The following is a 24,081-nucleotide window of genomic DNA, read 5'->3' on the forward strand; positions in this document are numbered from 1 at the left end:
AGCAGCCCCAGGACCCTTTATTCCTGCAGTACCCTCCACATAACCCCATGAGGGACATGATTGTAGGCCTTTTCCAAGTCCACAAAATGCATGTAGACTGGATGAGCAAACTCCCATGCTCCCTCAAGAAGCCCCAAAAGGGTAAAGAGCTGGTCCACTGTCCCACAGCCTGGACAGAACCTACATTGTTCCCCCTGAATCCGAGGTTCGACAATCAGATGGAGCCTCCTTTCCATCATCCTAGAGTAAACTTTTCCAGGGAGGCTGAGTAGTATGATACCCCGATAATTGGAGCTCACACTCTGGTACTCCTATTTAAAAATGGGGACCACTACCCTGGTCTGCCACTCCACAGGTACTGCCCCAGACCTCCACGCAACATTGAAAAGGCCTCCAGCCATGACAGCCCAACAACATCCAAAGCCTTCAGCATCTCAGGGCAGTGCTCAGTCATTCCTGCCCCCTTGCCACCGGGGAGCTTTCTGACTACCTTGGTGACCTCTGACAAGGATATAGATGAGCCTTCCTCTGGACCCTCAGACTCTGCCCCCTTGGAGGACGCATTGGCTGGATTAAGACGTTCCTCAAAGTGTTCCTTCCACCACCCGACAACATCCCCAGTCCAGGTCAGCAGTTCCACACTCTTGCTGAGAACAGCCTGAGAGAAGCCCAGCTTTCCCCTCTTGAGTCGTCCGATGGTTTGCCAGAACATCTCTGGGGAAAGTCCTTCTCCATAGTCTCCCTGAACTCCTCCCACACCTAGGTTTTTGCTTCTGCAACTGCTGAAGCAGCAGCCCTCCGAGCTGCCTGGTACCTGTCAGCTGCTTCCAGAGAACCCTGGGCAAGCCATGTCTGAAAGGCCTCTTTCTTCAGTTTGATGGCTTCCTTCACCGCTTGTGTCCACCAGTGGGTTCTCAGGTTGACGCCACGCCAGGCAGCGATAGTCTTCGAGCCACAGCTCCTAATAGTTGCTTCCACAATGAAAGATTCCATGCCTCCATGCTCCCACAGGATGCACAGGAAGTTCTTCTGGAGGTGGGAGTTGAATACCTCATGTACAGGGGCCTCTGCTAGACGTTTCCAGTTCACCCACACTCCTTGTTTAGGTTAGAAACCCCTCCAGGTTTCTCCATCGTTGCCCACGTGAGCGTTGAAGCCCCCTAGTACCCCTCCAGGACCCCAACTCGAGACTCCATGAAGGCTGTTACTCCAAACTGCTGTTCAGCACATAAGTCCAAAGTCTTACCCCCACCCCACAAAGTCAGTCTTACCCCCTGCCACTGTCATTCGCAGGGCGGCGACCCTCTTGTTCACCCGGGAGAACCTCAACGTAGCGACGTTCACTCAGGGGCTTGTGATTATCCCCACATCCACCTGGCACCTCACCCAGGGAAACTCCAGAAAAGGAGACAGAGTCAAGCCCCTCTCCAGGAGTTTGGTTCTGGAGCCAGTGCTGTGCATGGAGGTGAGCCCAACTATAGTCTGCATTGCTCCACCTCCTGTAATCGTTTGTGGCAAGGCTCCATGCCTCCACAATCATTGGGGGAGGAAAATTCTACCTGAAATCTGGCTGAGAGTAATACAACAGCATCAAAATAGATTTTGATTATCCATAAAAGTCCCAGTGGAGGACAACCCCTCTCCCCACCTTCATCAAGGTCCAAGCCCCTTAGAAAGTCCCCAGATCACTTCATATTGATCTAATGATAGGTAGATTCTTATAGACGCAAGCTGTCTGATAAGTAAATATTTTTGTTTATTCGCTATGATTGATTTTAGATAAAAGAGAAAGAGCCTCATTATGACCTTAGTCTGGGACCTTCACATCACCAAACTGCCCTATATGTTTCAGTGTTTATGATGAAGTCCACACAGCATTCAGGTAAATGTGTTCTCTCCTCTCTGTGTCTAATGAGAGCTTATAAAACAGTATTGATTAAGTCACACTACCAGAGCATTTTGACTTCCTTAGGTTCAGATTTGGGCTGATGTTTGATGATGAGCTGCAATGACAAGTCTGTTTCCTCAGAGCATGTGAGTGTTAAGGATGATGATGATGATGATGCATCACTGCACATTTACTGTCCACACTGGATCTCTTCACATACACTCTCTGCCCTGGATTTCAGTTTTCCTTGTGAAATTTTTTATTATAATTTTTTATTATTATAATTCAGAGGAATGGACGTTTGTATTGATGAGTATTTAACAGCTTCAAGCTGAAGAGTTTTCTTGCAGTGTTGGCACAAGTAATAAGCTAACAAACTCTGCAGAACGAGGAAATTGAAAGAAAATATGTGAATATTCCATTTGACACTCCTCATGTCCTGTTGTCACCCTCTTCCCTTGTTCCTGTCTCAATGTGAGCGGCAGAGGAAAATAGGAATAGAGTGTTCAGCGTGGTGCTGTTTCTCTCTGCTCCATGCTGCACTGCCTGGATGCTGTCAGGACTCTACAGTCTGATTCAGTGGAGCCAATCTGGTTTGGTAACTGACACCTACCTGTATCACATGCAGTCAGGACTCAGTGTAAGACTAGCTATGTGCTGGGATGGATCATCTTAGTTTGTCTGTAACCAAGTGCTGCACCCCCATTATGGCTTCAACTACTGTCAGAGTGTTAAATATGTGTTTGAACTCATGTCTTGCTATTTCATTGCACAAGGATTTAAAGAAGCTGGCTCTGAATGTGGCCAAAGGAGCGGCTGTAAACACTGTTACAATTTTAGCTAGTTGTATCTCTGCTAAAACCCAGCTAATTCAACGATCAAACAAGTACCTCCAGAACAGTCCTTCACAATAGGTTTCCCCAGTTATGTTGTTTGAATGCTTTTATTGTGAAAAACCACATAGATGTTTCAGGTCAGAGTTAAATGCCCAATCTCTGTTAACTTCTCTATTAATAAAGACCCGGATATAACAGTCTTAAAGAAATAACAGTGATGTAGATTTAAGGTCGTGCTGTCCAGCTGGAGCGTCAGAATGAGTCAGAGAGGAGAGTTGTGTTCGTCACCTGTTATCTGAGCGTTTGGTAATATTTTATGAGGGTGGAGGAAGGGAGGAGATGTCAGAAATGTCCGTTTTGTGACCTCCTGCTTTCAACTTTGGCCCCAGAGCTGAGTGGATATCCAGTGGGGGATGCAGTGGGCGGAGCTTAACAGAGTGCCTGTCAGCTGAGGGCAGCGATGGGTCTGAAACTGGTGGAGAAGAATGAGAGACGAGGCATCAGAGAGTTTAGAGAGCAGGCTGACTGTAGCCAAACATGTGGGCTCAGTTTATAATTCAGCTGCATCCACACACACACACTGGATATGTGTGTTTTACTGTGTGTTCGTGTTAGTATATGTGTGTGCTCTATCCTGTGTTGGTATATGTGTGTGCTGTACCGTGTGTGTTCATACGTGTGTGTTGTACCATGTGTGTGTGTGTGAGAGCAGACCGCAGCATACCGACGGCAGCCTCATTAAGCAGCTAATCAAAGCCAGAGAGTTGGATCAGAGATGAGGCTGCTCTTGTTTGGAAAGAATTGCTCGACTCACCACAAGAAGTTTTGGTGGGGGGGGGGGTTAGAGAGTGTCAGAGCCATCAGCCAGGAATGTGTCAGCCTCTGTCCTTTGGCGCCCCCCTCTTCCTGCAGCCTCTCTGTTTCTCTTTCTGTATTTGCTTATGGGGTGTTTGCGTGTGTGTGTGTGGGTGTGTGGGTGGGTGGGTGGGTGGGGGGGGGGGTGTCAGACATTGCGGCGGTTCTGTCAGACAGAAATCAAAAACCTCAGGATGTCTTCAAATCCAGATCTGTCTGAGCTCAGAGGAAAGCGTGGACTGTCCTCCTCATAGACAGCTGATGAGGTTGAAGTTGATTTATGGAGCCTCCATCACACATGAAGATTTGTAGAAGCTTCACAGAGCTAGAAAAAACACACCGCTTTTTAAAACACCAAGATCATCAAAAGACATGAGACCAAGAAAAAAACTATATTAGGGCAAGTTGTGTATGATCTTTATGTTATAAACCAACAACTGTCACTGCTCACAGACTCACACCTGTCTGTAACTGAGTTAGACGTCACTGAGAGGCTTCATCAGTTTCATCCATTTATACCAGGGTGCTGCATCTGATCGTGAAATAGAGTATCGTGATTGGCTGTTCTTTGGTACGATGATGTAGAGCACCGTGATTGGCTGTTCTTTGGTACGATGATGTAGAGTACCGTGATTGGCTGTTCTTTGGTACGATGATGTAGAGCACAGTGATTGGCTGATACTGCTCTCTAATGTTTAGTGACTCAGAAAGATCTATAGTAAAGTAAGTAAAGTATGGCAAATTCACCCATTGCCATAATTCCTATAGTCTTAGTCATAGGTCCATTTCCTTTAGTTGTCGGTGCAAGCTGTTTGTAGATCTGGGGGGACCGTTTAACCAGCTGCACAGCTAACACAATGTTAGCAGATGGAATTTTTGCTTTCCCTCATCAAACTCATCAAATACACAATCCAGCAACTCCAAAACACTCTTGTGGACAAGTTGTGACCTGCACATTCACCCACTATGAAATAATCATGGAACATTACGAGACGGAGATGTTTTAAAGCTAAATGCAAAGCTGGAACTACACTCCAGACATGGCTGCTGCCCCAGATCTAGAAACAGCTTGCACCGACAACTAAAGGAAACAAACCTATTACTTAGACTGTAGAAATTATGGCAATGGGAGAGTTTGCCAACATGTTGAAGTATCCCTTTAAATAAAAAATAGTGGAATTTATTGAATGCGATTAAAAGTTTGCTTGTCACTGCGATTAACTACAGCCATCCTGAGATTAATTGTGATGACACGCTCGTATGTGTTGACAGCCCTGGTTAATAACTAAAACAATGTTCTGGTGTCAGTTTCTTGTCGTTGTTGGATCCTTGGTGTTCTGACTCTGGTGTCGTGTTCTCGGACTAATAGCAGTGAAGTTTTGTCATGGTTGGCCCTGATCCTCTGTTCGCCGCCACACCCTGACTTATTAGCCTCACCCAGCGAGTCCAGCACAATCTGACACTCTTCATCTCTGTGTTTCTGGAGTCTTTCCTCCATTTCCAGCTTCTCCTTCTCTCTCTTACACATGCACACAGAGGTTTCACATATTTGAGGTCGATCGCTCCGTGTTCCGAACGTGAGAAGGGAACAACAAAAGGAGGAAAGAAACAACGGAGCGATTAAAGAAAAATGTTTAACAGATGGTCTGCAGCCACATCCAGATCCTCCGCTCATTTCTGACAGCATAGACCGAGAGCAGAGGTGGGGGAGAGAGGGAGGGAGAATGGAGCAGAGGAGGAGGGATGGAGGGAGAGAGGGGGGGAAGGAGGGAGAGAGGGAGGGAAGGAGGGAGAGAGAAAGGAGGGAGAGAGGGAGTGAAGGAGGGAGAGAGGGAGGGAAGGAGGGAGGAAGATAGGGAAGAAGGGAGAGAGGGAGGGATGGAGGGAGAGAGAACGGAGGGAGAGAGGGAGGGAAGGAGGGAGAGAGGGAGGGATGGAGGGAGCGAGGAAAGGAGGGAGAGGGAGGGAAGGAGGGAGAGAGAACGGAGGGAGAGAGGGAGAGAGAAAAGAGCGAGAGAGGGAGGGAAGGAGGGAGAGAGAATGGAGGGAGAGAGGAGGGAAGCAGGGAGAGAGAATGGAGGGAGGGAAGGAGGGAGGGAGGGAGAGAGAAAAGAGCAAGAGAGGGAGGGAAGCAGGGAGAGAGAACAGAGGGATGGAGGGAGGGAGAACGGAGGGAGAGAGGGAGGGAGAACGGAGGAAAAGAGAACAGAGGGAGAGAGGGAGGGATGGAGGGAGAGAGAACAGAGGGAGAGAGGGAGGGAAGGAGGGAGAGAGAAAGGAGGAAGAGAGGGAGAGAGAAAAGAGCGAGAGAGGGAGGGAAGGAGGGAGAGAGAATGGAGGGAGAGAGGGAGGGACGCAGGGAGAGAGAACGGAGGGAGGGAAGGAGGGAGAGAGAACGGAGGGAGAGAGAAAAGAGCGAGAGAGGGAGGGAAGCAGGGAGAGAGAACAGAGGGATGGAGGGAGGGATGGAGGGAAGGAGGAAGAGAGAGAAAGGAGTGGGAGAGGGAGGGAGAGAGAACGGAGGGATGGAGGGATGGAGGGAGGGACGGAGGGAGAGAGAACGGAGGGAAAGAGGGAGAGAGAAAAGAGAGAGAGGAAGGGAAGGAGGGAGAGAGAACGGAGGGAGAGAGGGAGGGATGGAGGGAGAGAGGGAGGGAGAGAAAGGAGAAAGAGAGGGAGGGAAGGAGGGAGAGAGAAAAGGGCAAAGAGGGAGGGAAGGAGGGAGAGAGAAAGGAGCAAGAGAGGGAGGGAAGGAGGGAGAGAGAAAAGAGCAGAGAGGGAGGGATGGAGGGAGAGAGGGAGGGAAGGAGGGAGAGAGAACAGAGCGAGAGAGGGAGGGATGGAGGGAGGGGAGGATGGAGAGAGGGAGGGAGAAAGGAGCAGAGAGGGAGGGATGGAGGGAGAGAGAACGGAGAGGGAGGGAAGGAGGGAGAGAGAGAAAAGAGCAAGAGAGGGAGGGAAGGAGGGAGAGAGGGAGGGATGGAGAGAGAAAGGAGGGAGAGAGGGAGGGAAGGAGGGAGAGAGGGAGGGATGGAGGGAGAGAGAAAAGAGGGAGAGAGGGAGGGAAGGAGGGAGAAAGGGAAGGATGGAGGGAGGGAAGGAGGGAGAGAGAACAGAGGGAGAGAGAGAGGGAAGGAGGGAGAGAGAAAGGAGAGAGGATGGGGGTATAGAGGAATGCGCTGTGAGAGAACAGATGATGTGGATAAAGAGATGTAAAAGCAGCAGTTTTATTGTTTCTGTCGTGTTTTATGAGTGAATCAGTTTCTTTCCTTTCAGCAGTCATCCATTTTTTCTGCCTTTGGTCTTTGTGTTTTTTGTGACTTTTTGGTCAATAATGTCCCCAAACTACAGTTGTAAACCTTTGTCAGCATGTTCAGGAGCTTTTTCACTAAACTCTGGGACTTTTCCCTGATCAGCTGTTTACTCATTCTGCAGGAATGAGATGGAGGTCAGCGAGTGCACTTCTCAAACACCAGACTGTCACTACTGTAGCTCTCTATGTTGAAGGGTTCTACAGGCCTGAGCCCTATTTGAACTTGTGTTAGGGTTTAATGAGCGGGAAACAGAAAAGCTTGATCCTAATTCAACCGTTGTCCCCTTCACTGAGCTCACTAAAGGATGGAAAAGGTCATGATTTTGTTGTGCAGTTCAAACAGGATGAAGATCCTGATGTATGTGAGGTGAATGAAGGTGCAGAGATGGCTGTGCTGTTGTCTTAATGATCAGGAATGTTTTAACGATCCACAGAAAGCAGAGCTCAAACAACTGGAGGCAATCTCAGTGAAGTGATCTCCATGTTGTTTGTGTTGCTGTTTTTGTTCTTCCCGACACGCTAACTGCTAACAGCTGATCAGACGTGACGCAGCATGAAGCTCAGTCTGACAGTGATTATCAAGAAAATCTTTCTCTTTCTCTTTCTCTTTCTCTCCCCTGAGACGATGAGTGACACTGGCTTAATTTGAATGTTCAACAGTTTTTATCTCAAAACCTCCCTGCTGGAGGGATCCCACACGACCATCGTGTACTCACACTGTACCACTGTCGACCTGCGCGCTCACGCTGTAGGAGTGAAGTCTGGAAGGACCGTGACCAATGTCAGTGGAGTTATCTCTAAAAGTCTGACACATGGAGACTGAAGTCTCATTTCAGCTTCAGAAACAGCTGTCCATCTTTTTCCTCACACACAAACAGCATCGCCAGCAATCACAACAAGCAGCTACATAATAACTCAGCTGGAGGGAGGGCTGGGCGATTATGGCAAAAATCAAAATCACAATTAATTGCAATTTTACATCGATTGTGATTAATGAATGATAATTCCACCCCCAACCTCCAACTCTGTTTGTTCTGTAAATATTTGTATAATTCTAGAGCAAACAACTGAAAGGAACAGGTGCAGATTAACAATTTCTAGGTATTTCTTTGATAAACACATCAGCTGAAATGAAAATGTTTTTTTTGTAAAATGTCAAATTTTTCCAGGAACAATTGAAATAATTGACATAGCAGGTTTACATCGGTTAGAGGCTCTAAATGTCAGTTTCGATTATTTTTTGATGAATTGGCCAGCTCTAGCTGGAGGTCACTGGCAGGTCTGTCTGCTGCTTGTTATTTCCTTTATTATAGAGAAGAAACATCAAACTGCTGCTGCTGTTGTTGAAAAACGCCCCAGAGTTGAGGATTCTGCTCACGGCTCTGCTCTCACTGAGGGAATGTGTGCAGTGGAACCACCAGGATCTCAACATGTCAGAGACCCATACGGAGCAGCTGATCAGGCCGTGGTCCTCCTGTTTACAACGCAACAATCAACACAGAGTCAGGCTCAAAGTCAGCCTGACGTCCAAGTGAGATGTGTGTCTGAATCAGCTGTACAGTGTTCACCACTCCTAGACCAGCCAGTAACAGGGATTTGTGGTTATTTTGGGCCTTCAGGTACTGATAGAGAGGTGGTCTGGGATGTCTCCATCTAGACTGGACTGGTTCTACAGATGCAACTTGTACTGTCACACATTTCAGCCCCCTTCGATCAGCTGATCTGATCTGCTGTCTGATGGTAAAGTAAAAGCATGGCTTTTTTTATGTCTGTCTAGACCGCTGAGAGTGATGGGGATCTGGATTATTCATCTCAGCTCAGTATGGAGAGCTGGTCTACCTGCTCCCTAACGGCTCGCTGGGTACCAGTTGAACTTTTTTTAGATTAAACACAACAACGATGGAAATCAGGTCCCAGCTCTTCAAACGGGCTTGTCTGTAAACCACACATCACAGATGATGTTAAACACATAAAGGATGGATAACTGTAAAATTCAAACTAAGTAACTTTGTTGTACGAGCCCTGGTCTGTTTCTGAAAAGTTTAAACCGTGGTCCTGCGTGATGGTTTCTGTTTTGTTCGTCCCTTGTGGTCTTTAGCAGGTCTTCACATTAGCACCCAGCAACTAGCCAAGTGCAGGTTGGTGTCAGCCATGGCAGAAAATGCCATGACTCCCACTAGCCTCTTTGGCCAGCTGAATTTATTGGTGACAGGTCTTGTGCTGTATTGTAACGGAGCTCAGCTGTGGTAGACACTCATTGTAAGAAGGCTGCTGGCAGATAAAGGGGTCAGTTTTCACCAAAATAGTAACAAAGTACTGGATTTTTCCACTTATCAGACCTCTAACTTTGTTGGTTAATTTGTGTTTTCACCAGGGTGGATGTGATCAAGTAAAGTTACAGTGTGCATTTACAGTTCACAGGATCTGTTTCAAGTAAATGTTAGCATGCTATAGTCAACCTTAAAGGAGACATATTTTACCCTTTTAAGAGAAGCTTAAATTGGTCTCAGAGGTCCCCAAAACATTCCTGTGACGTTTGTTGCCGAAAAAACACTCCGGTATAGGATTTTTGTACGTCTAAAACCCCCTCAATTTCAGCCCTTCTCAGAACAAGCCGTTTCTGTGTCTGTGGCTTTAAATGGTAATTAGCTGTCTGACTCCGCCCCTCTCAGGAAATGGATGCAGTACTCCTGGTACTACAAACACTTTTATCCAAAGTATAGAACTTGACTGGGATTTGAACCATCAACCTCCCGGACTGTAGTCAGCAGGATAACCCACTGAGCTATCAAGCATCTCAGCTGGTAGCTGAGAGGATCAGTAGAGGAGGGCAGAACTTTCCTCCAAGTGGGGAAGGGCCAACCAAACCTGGGGGCGGGTAAAAGGTTAAAATATAAAATCAAAGTCCAAATAATAGATTGAAGTCATAATTGTGCAATGCAAAATTTAAAATGAAAACACAAATTATTTTCTTTCTGCACATTTCTTTTCATCTAATTATTTTTACTCTTTATTTTTTTCACATTTTTATGACTTAAGGATATTTGATATAATCAAGGTTAAGTTTCTTTTGTTATACTGGAGGAAATCTGCAGATCTCATATTTAAGGGCCGTTAATAATTAGAATATGATATGATCTTGAGGGCCAGATGTAAATGTACCACTGGCCGGATTTGGTCCCCGGGCCTGGAGTTTGACACCCCTGGATTAAGAGAAAAGCGATTAAGAACTACAGCAGCTCATAAATCTCACCTGTTGAGATGGCAGAGCAGTGGTGGCTGGTCCTGTTTTTTTCAGGGAGGGGATTCAACAAAATCCCTGTTTGATGTGTTAGGTATGTGAGGTACATGAAAAGATGTTACTATACAGAGTTCAGTTATATGAATATGACTTTTTTACATCTGCTTTTGTTTGTTTTTTTTAACTTATCACACATTATCAACTCAATACATGACAAAATGATGTTAAAGAGCTGATTGAATGTTTATTTTAAATAGAAAAATTTACAAAAGACATGAGGTGCAAGTAGTCGCTGCTCCAATAGTGATTGGTTGAATAAAAAATGTATGTACCAGACCTGAATGCAGCAAAAATGCTTAAAACACCAAAACTATTATTTATTGACTGATTTACTTCTTAATATTAGTAGCTTTGTTGCCGGTCAGGTCCAAGCTTCCAAGTTTCTCCTTCTTTGTTCTCTTCTCAAAACGCCTTCTTCTTAAACACTCCACTGAGTTTTATTGCATTTGCTAACTGTCTTCCTAGCTTCTCTTGATGCGCTAAACAACGAACGCAGGTGCAATTTCTGGCAGAAAGTCAGAGATGTACCGCCATGGTGCGTGACTTCCTCTTTGTCTCAAATTGCAAAGCATGTCTCTCTGCTGCCACCTGTTGGCGTCTGGCAAGTGGTTAGTAGTAAACCCTTCAGGGCGCAGTCGTGTTGAGCCCACAGAGCTCCTGTCTCTGGTACTGAAGAGGAGCAAATGCACACACGCAGCTTATAACTGTAGCCTATGGAGGGCTGTGGGCACAGGAACCCTGCGCCCCAGGGAGGAAATGGGTGAACAGGAAGTAAAGGCAAACGCTTAAAACGTTTGCGATCTACTGATTTATTGCACATTACACATTAAAATCTTTCAAAAAATTCAAGAGAGGAGATGACGATGTTTATGGGGCATGTAGACTAAATACTCGCATTAAAAGAATAATGAAATGTAATGTTTTTATTTGACTGCTTTCAATATTATTTTAGCCCCTTGTTCTCATGTTCCAGCAGACACACAGCTCTGTCTATCCAAATCTCCTTAAAAGTTTAAATGAGCTTTAATTTGTTCTTCTTGGGAAATTTTTTTGTTTAGTTTTTACTGTTATCAGGACTAATAACACCAAGGACAGACATGTACCAGTACAACTCATCTTATTATTAATCCTCCAACTAACAGAGTGAGACACCTGGGCAGGTGTGGAATGAAAACTTTCTGAAACATAGTTTCAGAATGTCTGCACAGGAGGCCTGGCAGTTAGTCTTTTTAATAAATAAGCTCAAATAGAATTAGATTATTATGAAACTATCCTGTTTCCTCCTTTTTTATCATTTTTATTAAGAAAAAAAGTGATTTTCATTCCATAATGAGTTTGTGTCGGATTGAGAAGGAGATTCACAGTCCTGGTGGTGATGTTGGTCTAGATCCTCCAGGAGGGTGGATTCTCTCTCTCTCTCTCTCCTCAGCTCTTCATCTTAATGCTTCTGGCACTCTGAGATGATCTGCTGTAGTTCCTGTGGCATTCATATCCTCTTTCGTGTTCTCGTGTCTCTGCAGGAACGTGTATAAGGACTACAGGAGTCTGGATCTGGCGTGTAGCTCTCAGGACGAGCTCGACAGCTGGAAGGCATCTCTGCTGCAGGCCGGCGTTTACCCTGAGAGAGTCAATGTTAGTACACCTGTCTGCACCTCAGCTCACCTGACCTGTGTGCCGTGTGACCACACAGAGCATGTGCAAACTTCGAGTCCCTCCATCTACCCCCCACTCTCCATAGTCTTTATCCTTCATCAGAGAGAGTCCCCCACCCCTTCTCCTGGCTCTGCCGTTGGCTCCTCAGCGCTGCATTCTCCTCTCATGATGTCACTGTAACATGTGTCTGAGTTCAGTCTGTTTCTAATCAGCAGCTCTTCGTCTCTCACTAACTCCTCCTCCTCCTTCTTCTTCTACTCCTCCTCACACAGCCGCCGTCACCGCTCCTCCTCACACAGCCGCCGTCACCGCTCCTCCTCACACAGCCGCCGTCACCGCTCCTCCTCACACAGCCGCCGTCACCGCTCCTCCTCACACAGCCGCCGTCACCGCTCCTCCTCACACAGCCGCCGTCACCGCTCCTCCTCACACAGCCGCCGTCACCGCTCCTCCTCAGAGTTCAGAGCAGATGACAAGATACAAACGCACAACTTCACTGACTCACAGATGTCAGAGGGTGGTTTAAAACTTGCCTGAGCGTCTGTTTCAGTCTTTCAGATTCAGTCTCTCCTGTTGTGCGTTCATCCTCTGCATTGATAATCCGTCTTTAGTGATGGCCTGATATCAGAACTCTAAGTGCTGTTTGAAAACTTCTCTGAACCTGGGCTTTACATAAAAAACTGCTGAGAACTTTACTAGTCTTTATTCCTCAGAATCTGTAGAGCAGGGGTGTCAAACTCACGATTATGTCTGGCCCGCAAGATCATAACGTATTTGTATTCTAACTGGCCCACCAGTATGAGGTCTGCAGATTTCCTCCAGTATAAAAATTTGAACTTCAACTTGATTATTTTAAATTTCATTGTTAAGCCATAAAATCTTAAAAGAGTAAAGCGTAAGAAAGATTTCATAAAAAGTCAAGAATGTAGGGAAAGAAATTAATTTGTGTTTTATTTCATATTTTCAATTTTGCATCTGATGATTACGACTCAAACTTGTGATTTTGAGTTTTCATTTCATGCTTTGACCTTTGAAGTCATTATTTGGGCTTTATATGTCACATTTTTATCTTTCAGATTACCAATTTAAAAGTTTAAGTCAGATTTTGACCTTTTAAACTCCTTATTTGGCTTTGTAATCCTATATTTTGACTTTTAATCTCATGAATTCCTTTTTTTTCATAATTTGACATTTTGAATTTATAGTTTTTACTTTTTATCTCATATTTTGACCTTTTGAACTCCCAGTTTTAAATTTAAATCATAATTTTAACTTTTTAAGTCATCATTTTGAATTCTAGCTCATATTTTGGCATTTTTAACTCCTAATTTTGGTTTTTTAATTCCATAAATTTGACCTATCAGACTCAAAATTTAAAATTTTGAGTCATGTTTTGACCTTTAAAGTCATGTTTTTAAATTTTATCTTAAATTTTGACCTTTCAAACTTATGATTTTAACTTTCTCCTCATATATTTGTGGAGAAAGTTCACCCCGCTATGAAATAATCATGGAACATTACGAGACGGAGATGTTTTGAAGCTAAATGCAAAGCCGGAACTACACTCCAGACATGGCTGCTGCACTGTGTCCCTCCGCCCAGTGGTTCACTCAAGAAATAGTTCTGAGTATTTGCTTCATGTGTTGTAATGTTACATAAATATACGTTATTATTTCATAGCTTGGTGAATGTGCAGGTCACAGCTTGTCCACGAGAGCGTTTTAGAGTTGTTGGATTGTGTATATGATGAGTTTGATGAGGGAAAGCAAAAATTCCGTCTGCTAATTTAGTGTTAGCTGTGCAGCTGGTTTAACGGTCCCCCCAGATCTAGAAACAGCTTGCACCGACAACTAAAGGGATCGGACCTATTACTAAGACTATAGGAATTATGGCAATGGGTGAATTTGCCAAAATGTTGAAGTATCCCTTTAATAACAGGTTGGGTTTGGTGCACAGGCGACTAGTCAGACAAGGCAGAGGTATCCAGAAAACATGAGGTAACGGGGAGTGATAGGACAGAAACCTAAAACAGAGACAGGGTTGAGTAATCTTCAAAATAAAACAGGAAATACACGACATGAAACATGAGGAATAAATAAAACAACAGATAACAGACGTGACAGAGAAGGTCTAGGGGGGAAGGGAAGGAGTCAATAAAATGTTGTGATGCACGTCTGCAGCCTTCAGTAACGATGGGTTTTTAAACATGTTTGTTTCGTCTCTTTGCTTAGTCTTAAGTTCTTGTTGTCATTAAATACAGGGAAAAAGTATTTGCCCCTTTTCTGATTCCTAAGCTTTATGCATATTTATCACACTTAAATATTAAAGATCATCAAACTAATTTTTATATCTCACAAAGACAACCCAACTTAATACAAAATGCAGTTTCTAAATGATGATTTTATTTATTAAGGGAATAAAAATCCAAACCTCTCTGTCCCAGTGTGAAAAAGTAATCTCCCCCTGAACCTAATAACTGGTTGTTCCACCCTTGGCAGCAATAACTGAAATCAGGTGATCACTGCTGATGAGTCTTTCTCATTGCTGTGGAGGAATGTTGTCCCACTCTTCTTCACAGAATTGTTTGAACTCAGCCATATTGGAGGGTCTTCCAGCATCTCAGTTGGATTTAAGTCCAGGCCCTGACTTGGCCACTCCAAAACCTTAATTTAGTTTGTTCTGAGCCATTCAGAGGTGGACTTGCTGGTGTGTTTCAGGTCGTTCCATCAATCACAGCCAGTGGTCCAGGTCCTGGTCCAGACCATCACACTGTCACCACCATGTTTGACTGTTGGCATGATGTTCTTTTTATCAAATGCTGTGTTATTTTTGCTCCTGATGTAACGGGACACACACCTTCCAGAAAGTTCTACTTTTGTCTCGTCAGTCCACAGAATATTTCCCAGAAGTCTTGGGGATCATCAGGATGTTTTAAATCAAATGTGAGACGAGCCTTTGTGTTCTTTTTTGTCAGCAGTGGTTTTGGCTTTGGAACCCTCCCATGATGCCATTGTTGCCCGGTCTCTTTCTGATGGTTGAGTCATGACCTCTGACCCTACCTGAGGCAAGTGAGGCATGCAGATCTTTGGATGTGGTTCTGGATGAGTGGTCGTTGCACTTTTGGTGTCATTTTGGTTGGCCGACCACTCCTGGGTCACCACTGTCCCCAGTTTTCTCCATTTGTGGATAATGGCTCTGACTGTGGTTCTCTGGAGTCTCAAAGCCTTAGAAATGTCTTTGTAACCTTTTCCAGACTGATAGATTTCAGTCACTTTGTTTCTAATTTGTTCTTGAGTTTCTTTGGATGGTGGTATGATACGTTTCTTTCTGAGATCTTGTAGCCTACTTCACTTTGTCTGACAGCTTCTATTTAAGGGATTTCTACATTCAACTAATCTGGAGGTAATCAGGCCTGGGTGTGGACAGAGAAACTGAACTCAGCTTTCCAAGAACTGTGGTTAATCACAGTTAACTCATGATTTAACAAGGGGGGGCATTACTTTTTCACACAGGGACAGATAGGTTTGGCTTTTTCCCCCTTAATAAATACAGTCATCATTTAGAAACTGCATTTTTATTCACTTGGGTTGTCTTTGTGAGATAATAAAATTGGTTTGATGATTCGAAACATTTAAGTGTGATAAATATGCAAAACCATCAGGAATCAGAAAGGGGGCAGATCCTTTTTCACAGCTCTGTACATTTCATAGTTGAAAAATTCTCTCATATTTGGACTTCTGGAGCTCCTGAGGATCGGCATATTTGAACCACTGATGTAAAGTAGCATGAGTCCTGATTCTGTGTCTGTGTCCCTCAGGTAGACGAGAACGAGAACGGAGCTCCTGAGTACTTCTCTGACCCTCAGCTGGAGCGCCAGGTGGAGACGATCCGCAGCCTGGTGGAGTCTTACATGAGCATCATCTACAAGACCGTCAAGGACTTAATGCCAAAGACCGTCATGCACATGATGGTCAACAGTGTGAGCGACACCGGACTCAGACATTACTACACATTTCTGTCTTTAGAGAACAGGCAGGAAGAACTTAGGATTTTGCAGAACACAGAACGTCTGCGTCTGCTGTAGTTTTTTTATATGAGAATCATAAAGAGAGATAAAGTCCAGTTATTCCTCCTGCTCTTCCTCTTTTCTCTGTTTTAAACTGAACACATTTGGCTTTAACCTTTTCAAGTGAACTCAATCTAAAGTCTTTATCCCATCATTTAAAACCAAATCTGTGCTGATTTTATTAAAAAAAGTTTTAGAAGCAATGTTTTCATGCAATTTAGTCTGAGTGCGGAGTTGCCAGTGTTTCAGAAGAGATCTTTTAGTGCAGTTTAAAAAAGGAAACAGAACAGAGATGCTGTTCAAGGACCCACAATCATCCTTACAAAGGCAAACTATGAGCAAGGTTTCATATATTTTAAATTGTAACCCGCAAATTCCACAGAGGACGACTGCGCCACGCACCGAAGCGCAGCGGGTTTGCTCCGACTGAAGGTGAGTGACCCCGCCCACTGGAAGTGAGTCTAGAGGGCTGCACCGCAGCGTGCAGCCCTGATCGGTGGGCAGAAATCACGGGAGAACTGCGAGTTCACGCAGGAATAGTATGTCAACAGCGGACTATTTTATCTTTGGGGCTTAATCTATCATCCTTTCCAGTATAAGTCCATGACATCGTTTCCTCCATTAGGAAGTTAAAAGGTTAATGTTTGCTTGAAGGATCTGTGGTTTTATGTCAAATTCTTTGGTTCAGTATCCTTAAAAGTTAACTCTTCCTTGGCGCTGTTATAGCTCTGTGACCCACTGACCTCTCGGTGACCCTTTGCTCTCACTGCAAGATGAGACGTAAGGTTGATATAGTGAGGATTTACGACCGGGAGTCCGTGCATATGTTTTATTTTGAAAGAACCAGATATTCTACGCTTGTGACTTCCTCCTCTGGAGCTTTCTGATCGACGGGTGTTGACGAGGCTTGGCAGCATCTGGTGCTGAAAATAGACTTGGAGTGTATTTCGAATGAAGCGGAGCAAAGTGTCGGTCCAGGCACACAGCCGGTCTGGAGCGCTGGCTGTGGAAATGCTCTGATAGACTAGAGAGGGAGTGATGTGCTCCGCAGTATGATTCGCTGGCGGTTCACAGCACGATCGCTGTATGAGGAAAGTGGAGGTAAACGTCTGTTTTCAGTGAAGATGTGGCGGTCTGGGCTCAGGATGGAGCAAAAGATCTGATAGGACAGAGAGATGGAGATTCATCCTTCAAAATAAAAGCACATCACCGTCTTTTTGCTGCATACTTCACTCATCTTCATCCCACTGAAACTCTATGGCCCTCTTTTGGGCCCTGACCCACCAGTTGAGAACCTGGGGTCTAGTGTGTGTGGAGGACTATGATGTTAGATTGAGTGCTTTCCCTCATTTTTAACCAGAGTCAGGATTTGAACATGACAGCCTCAGAGTCCAGCCGTGATCATCCGTCTGTATTCTGTGTATGACCTTTGTCCTCCATCTTTGATCCTCCTGCAGGTGAGGGAGTTCATCAGCTCTGAGCTCCTGGCTCAGCTCTACGCGCTGGGAGAGGGAGCGGCTCTGATGGACGAGTCGGCCGAGCAGCAGCAGCACCGCCAGGAGGTTCTCCGCAAACACACCGCCCTCAAGGAGGCTCTGTCCGTCATTGGACAGATCTCCACCTCCACCTGCACCACCCCCCTACCCCCGCCTGTGGACTCCTCCTGGATCAAGACCTCCAGGTGAACACGAACATGTTTTTATGTGGATTAACAGTAATCCATGTTTGGTCTCCAGACATTCATTTCAACTCAGTCGCATCCTGATAGTGCTGTCATCTTCATTTACGCAGAAGTGCAAGAGTACGGTGGCTGACAAGGCCAAAAAATCACTAATGGCCTAAATGACAAGCTCACAGCACATTTAGAAACACAGTCAATGAAAAAACACATGGAACCATCCAAAAAATGCAACTAAAAGACACTGCAGACGGAGCAAACATGCCTTAAAACAGTGATACACAGCGTGTGGCTCTTTGGTGATGATTGGTGGCTCTTTATTTCTTCATTTGGAACATTCCCATTTTTACTTGTTTTTGACACTTTTATCCAGCTTTTTGCCATTTTTGGCCCCTTTTTTGGCTTTTTGCCACTTTTCAACCATTTAAGCCGCCTTATGCAATTAAATGCCACCTTTTTCCCATATTGCCACTCTTAGATGCATTTTGCCCATTTTTCCAGCTTTTTTCTGATTTTTGCCCATTTTAGTCACTTTTCACTCATTTTTTGCCACTTTTGGAACATTTTTGCCTCCTACAACTAATGTTTTGCCACTTCTTTTTTGCCCTTTGTTTCCACTTTCTCTCCAAGTTTTTGCCACTTTTTCCCCAGTGTTTGCCCCTTTTTGCCTATTTTTGCCATTTCTCGCCCATCTAAGCTGCCTTTTGCAATTACAAGCCACTTTTTGCCCATTTTTCCACCTTTTTTTCTGATTTTTGCCCATTTTAGTCGCTTTTCTCTCATTTTTTCCATAGTTTACCCCATTAAGCTCAGTTTTGCCAACTATTTATGTCCCTTTTCATCCATTTAAGCTGCCTATTTTAGTTAAATTCCACTTACTCCCATTTTTTCACCCTTTTTTCTGATTTTTGCCCATTTTAGTCACTTTTCACTCCTTTTTTTCCACATTTTTGCCACTTTTGGATCATTTTTTGCCACCTGTGACTCAGTTTTTACCACTTTCTACACTTTGTTGCCACTTTTTCTCCCCCTTTTTGCCACTTTTCCTCCAGTGTTTGCCCCCTTTTGCCTATTTTTGCCTCTTCTCGCCCATTTAAGCTGCCTTTTGCAATTAAATGCTACTTGTTGCCCATTTCCCACCTTTTTTCTGCTTTTTCCACCTTTTGACAATTTTTTGCAACCTTTAACTGATCCTTTGGTCACTTCCCACCCATTTTTGCCACATTCTGCCCTTTTTCGCCACTTTTCTCCCAATGTTTGCTGCCTTTTGACCATTTTTGTCACCTTTAACTCATTCTAATTGACACTTTTCACCTCTTAGATTGTGGCTCTTGCAAATGATTTTTTCTAACAATTTGGCTCTTTAGTTGAGCAGGGCTGAGTAACACTGGTTTAAAACAACAAAACAGACGTCAGAAACATGAGTGTCAAAGTCAAGGAGTGAGCTGCTTTAGTGAGAGGCTGCAGGTCCAGGGTTAGCTTTGTTCAGTGTGCTGCTGATTAGATATCTGGTTTTAAAGTGACGTTGTCAATCAGTCAGCTGACTGGTACGTTTGGCTTCATATTCACAGTATTCCTGACATGTCTGCTCCTCCCTCCCCTCAGCGTCGCTCCTCAGAAGTCGTCGAGCAGCAGCAGACCAGGGGGTCGAGGTGTTGCTCCGTCTGCACCTCGCCTGCCCCCCCACGCTGGACCCTTGGCCCCCACCGGCACTGATGGCCTCCGAAAGCCCCAGTCACAACCCCACCGACCTCCGCCCAGCGTGCCGAGGTGAAAAGTTGGCGATGTTTCAGAAGCAATATTTTTATGCGATGTAGACAGTGTGAAGAGTTGGCAACGTTTAAGACGCAACATTTTAATGCAATCAGGACAGTGTGAAAAACTGGCAATGAATCAACCGTTCTGTGCAGTCTAACTAGAGAGCAGCACTGGCAGTCATAGAGATGTTTCTGAGCATTTTAGACAGGGAACAGTATTGGCAATGTTTAAGAAGCAACTTTTCTTTGCAATTTAGGCTGTATGCAGAACTGCAACACTTCACTACAACACATCACCATTATTTTAGTTTTAGTCGTATCCAAAGTTTCTAATGCTGGTTTGTTACAGTTCTACTTCTACTCTCAGACATGCGGGGGGGGGGGGGCTACAGAGGATATTTGAGCTGGGTGGGGGTCTTTCTGGAAAATGTGTTTCTCATATTGTGTTTCCCATCAGCCCCGGCAGTCAGGACTCCTCCAGGAGCAGCCATAGACTACAGGCCAAGCTCTGCCCCTCTGTCCGCCTCCCTTCATCTCTTTCCCTTACGTCTTCTCCTCCTCTTCCTCATCTTCTCCTCTTCCTCCCCCTCTACTCCTCTTCTCCTCCTCCTCTCCTCTTTCTCCTGCATGTCTTTGTGTTATTACCTCCCGTCCTCCTTTTATGCAGTCACCGTTATTTTCCCTCTTTTTCATTCCTCTCTCCTCCTCTTCCTCCTCTCCTCTTTTCCTACTCTTCTCCTCCTCCTCCTCTCCTCTTCTCCCCCTCCCCTCTTCCTCCTCTCCTCTTCCTCATCCAGTCTTTGTTTTATTGCCTCCCTCGTCCCCCGTCCAATGCAGTCCCCGTTATTTTCCCTCTCTCTCCTCATCTTTCACTCTTCCTCCCCTGTTCTTGGCCCGTCTCTCCTCTTTCGCTCTGCCTCATTTCCTCTCTGCTCTCTGACGGTTCTTTAGGTTCTTTCCCTTCTGTTCGCTCTTTCCATGCGACCTCGTGAACCTTTTCCTTGCTCTGTCCGTTACCTATAGATGTTAGGAGCAGATTTATTTCTCATCATTGAAGTTTTCTGACACAGAGCCAAACACCGTGTTCTGACATCTGGATCTTTTCTTTCTAAATACTTCCTGTTCTTAAACAAACAAAAAGTATCATGTTCCAGTTTTGTTGTTTTTTTAATTGCATTTGAAAAATCTGCATGTGTCGTCACTTAGATTTGAATGTTTTGATCCTGATGTGTCTGAATGAGCAGCAGACTCTCCACCTCAGGTTCCGATCTCTTCTGTCCACAGTCACAGACGCTGAAGCTGCCTCCCTCTGTAGATCCAGGTTCCCCCTAGAAGGCGTGAAAACAGTGAACTTTCTCCGATGAGAGAGCAGAGACTAAAAACAGCACGGCACCGAGGCTGTTTTAGAGATCAGGACGCTGAAAACGCTGAAACACAGGGGTTTCCTAAGTCTTTCTGCAGGGCCCCCTATGGCAGATGCACATAGACTCAGACCCCCATCCTGTTCTTCACGTCAGCACACAAATGTGTGTGAACATGAAGAAAAACTGCCTGACACGGCTGGACCTGGTGAAATGAAGTAACCATGGTTGTGACGCTGATGATGACACGCCCAGTCTTTCAGTCCTCTTTGATTATGAAGGTTTCTGCCCTCTCAGTCCCTCATTTTTAGATGGCTTTAAATCCCTGATCCAAGAAAAACTGACCTCGCAAAGCAGATTGATCCGTCAGTTTGTCATCAGGGGATCCATTTTGAAAAGCTCCGATCCACGTTTGTCCTGAACCGAAAACTGTTTGACCAATCAGCGTCATCTGAGGAGAAGAGGACGCTGCAGGCGGAGTTTAGCGAGTCGGTATGGCTGCCATCAGTGCAGCACTTAGCTCAGGTTTAGTTCTAGTACTGGACCAGGTTTCTCTAGGACAGTGTTACTCGACCTGTGGCTCTTTGAAGTCTTAATTTGAAATATTCCCTCAGAAAACCTTAAAAAAGGAAACTTTGACCTCAGAAATGATCCCTTATCAGTCTGTTTGTCATTTTTGCCACTTCTCTCCTTCTTTTAGCCATTTGCAAATTTGTCCCCTTTATTACCATTAAATAACAGTTTTCCCACCTTTTTGCCCATTTTAGTCACTTTTCAAAAATGTTTTGATCCATTTTTTGCATTTTTTTTCGACCATCTTTGCCAACCACCCATAACTCATTTTTTCCACTTCTCACCCACTTTTTGCCACTTTTTTATTTTTTTTGCCATTTTTGCTACCTTGGCTTTTTTTAATTGCCACTTTAACCCTGTTTTGGACATTTTTCACCACTTAGATTGTGGCTCTTTTAAAGGTTGTTTTTTTTTTTAACAGTTTGGCTCTTTGGTTGAGCAGGGTTGAGTAACACTGCTGTAGGAAATAAAGAGCAAAGAACAGCTCTGGAAGCTTTCCTGGCATCCTGATAGACTTCAGTTTGACTTTTAGCCCCTGACAAGCCTTCTGTTCATGAAGTACAGCAGCGTGGGCCTGGATAGCTGAGGTTGGCGCTGGAGCATGTTTGCTACCTCAGTTTGACTCGTTGCTCTGATTGGCCAATCATGAATGTGACAGAGAGAATGAGGGAGCTTTCAAAGATGAATGAGAGTCTATGGAGTGGCACAAAAACCTGTTCTGAAAAAAATGACAGTTTAGCATCAGTGCAATCATGATTAGCTTCTGTTAAATGCTTGAGTTTGGAGTAAGCTCAGTAATCTGGGTATTTTTAACCCTGAAGTGATCTGACAGAGGTGAGAGGGTGGCGTTGGAGATGAGGATGTCATCAGCCGATTACCAAAGTTACTTATTCACAAAGCTAACTCATTAGCAGCCTCAAGAGCTAGCTACATGCTAAGGCAGTGGTTCCCCACCCGTATCTAAGAGAAGCTGAGGCCCCCCAGGACCCACCGGGAAAAATGAAACGTGAATTTCAAAAGTTTTCATCAAAAAAAGGCAGAAAAGCTCATATTTTTCCCATCCATTTTCTGTACCGCTTATCCTGTTGGGGGTTGCGGGGGGGTGGAGTCTACCCCAGCTGTCACTGGGTGAGAGGCGGGGTTCACCCTGGACTGGTCGCCAGTCACCAGGAACCAGGAACCTTCTTGCAATAACGTTAACCCCTGCGCCACCATGCAGCACTCACATTTTTTTAGTCACTTTCTTTTGAGCTTATAAAGTTAGAAATAATCGATTGTATGGAAGACAAACCGACCAATGAAGCTGTTTTCCAACACAAGCTGAGAGTCTAAACGGTCCTGATCAGTAAGGAAGTACGAATGATTTTAGCCCAGAATCATCAGCAGCTGGACTTAGAGGAGACATTTCTGTAAACTGGGGCTGCAACCACTGTTTTCAGATTGGTTTCTTGTAAATTGTTTGGTTCCTTATAAATATACAACTTCATAATGTCAAAAATGTCTCCAACATTAACCAATCCTCTTTATTTCTCTGGGTGTCAAGGCTGATACACTGGAGTACATTTTGTATCATGGTTATGAATATGAACATCAGAGCAGACAAAGCCTCACGCCCCCTCCTGAGATCTTTGGCGCCCCTCTTAGAGGTGCCCAGACCACCACTGTGCTTTGGTTTCCACAGATGTGTGCTAACGGTTATAACATGAACTAAACAATGTTAGATTCATGTTGTAGTAGATCAGGGCTGTTGGATGGTCTGTCAGTGAAATAACAGTAAACAGAGCGACGGGCTGAAAACGGCTCATGGGCTGTTTGGACTATAACAGGAAAATATTCAATCAGCTCACAGCTGCTCTTAACATGGCTACTGACTCACAACAGCCCCTGGTGGACACAAGAGGAACTACAGCTCTGTTTTTATTTTCCCACACCAAACTGAAATGAATAAAGATGATAAAGATGGCTACCTTTCTCCTGAGAGCTCATTTAAGTAAGAACAAGGAATGACATACAAGAACAGACATCAGACTTCATCCTCTCACTGTTATTCTGACATCAGAACGGTTTTATACTGATACTGACTCATGTGATCTCTGCAGGAGGAGTCCTCCGGCCATCCCAAACACAAAATAACCAGCTCTGCACAGAACTGCATTACCCACGTGCCCCGGCTGCAGCAGACCTGCATGATGGGTAATCCAGCTGTTCCTCTGAGTGTCTGCAGGATCTGTTCTCTCCATCAGATCATCATCGAGGAGAGCTGAACGTTGTGTAAATAAAAACTGACTGATGTTCCTGTGAGAGAATACACATGCACTATTTTTACTGTTTAATAAACAGGACTTTTATTTTCTAATGTCTTTATTTAACTGTTTCTTAGCTGGACTTGCCAGCTCCTCAGTATCAACCGGCTCAGGAGTCTTAGATTACTATCTCAGACAAATACTTTCAGTAAAAATGAGACAGTTTAGGCTCCACATGGACAACAAGGAAGGTGACATGACCTCGAAAGCTGAAGCACATCACTGACGAGGTCATGTGCACATCCACCAGCTAAAACACGTCTCTATAACTCTAGAACTGCCGGCCAACCAGATGAGAACGGAGGACTTACAGCAGGGGTGTCCAACTCAATCACAGAAGGGGCCACATTCTGAATAAAGGTCTGACCTGAGGGCCTAACAGGGTCCACATTTAACTGTCAACTCATTTTTCACTGGTAAACAATTATGGGGAAAAAACTTAGCACTGATGATAAATAACTTCGAGATTTAAAAAGTTAAAATGATAAGTTAAAAGG

The 24,081-nt window shown here is 44.7% G+C and overlaps 1 protein-coding gene across 2 annotated transcripts in view; it reads left to right on the top strand.

Moving 5' to 3' along the window:
- dnm3a (dynamin 3a) overlaps positions 1 to 23,634 on the top strand; it is a 105,480-nt gene extending 81,846 nt beyond the window's left edge. For both annotated transcript variants that reach the window (XM_041790973.1, XM_041790974.1), the window contains 5 exons: positions 11,714 to 11,825; positions 15,664 to 15,825; positions 17,370 to 17,593; positions 19,196 to 19,360; positions 23,381 to 23,634. In XM_041790973.1, coding sequence (XP_041646907.1) covers positions 11,714 to 11,825; positions 15,664 to 15,825; positions 17,370 to 17,593; positions 19,196 to 19,360; positions 23,381 to 23,414 — 697 coding nt within the window. In that variant the 3' untranslated portion in view covers positions 23,415 to 23,634. The remainder of the gene's footprint in view (positions 1 to 11,713; positions 11,826 to 15,663; positions 15,826 to 17,369; positions 17,594 to 19,195; positions 19,361 to 23,380) is intronic.
- Positions 23,635 to 24,081: the final 447 nt, after the last annotated feature.

Source organism: Cheilinus undulatus, linkage group 7 (assembly GCF_018320785.1).
Source record: "Cheilinus undulatus linkage group 7, ASM1832078v1, whole genome shotgun sequence".
Taxonomy (NCBI): Eukaryota; Metazoa; Chordata; class Actinopteri; order Labriformes; family Labridae; genus Cheilinus; species Cheilinus undulatus.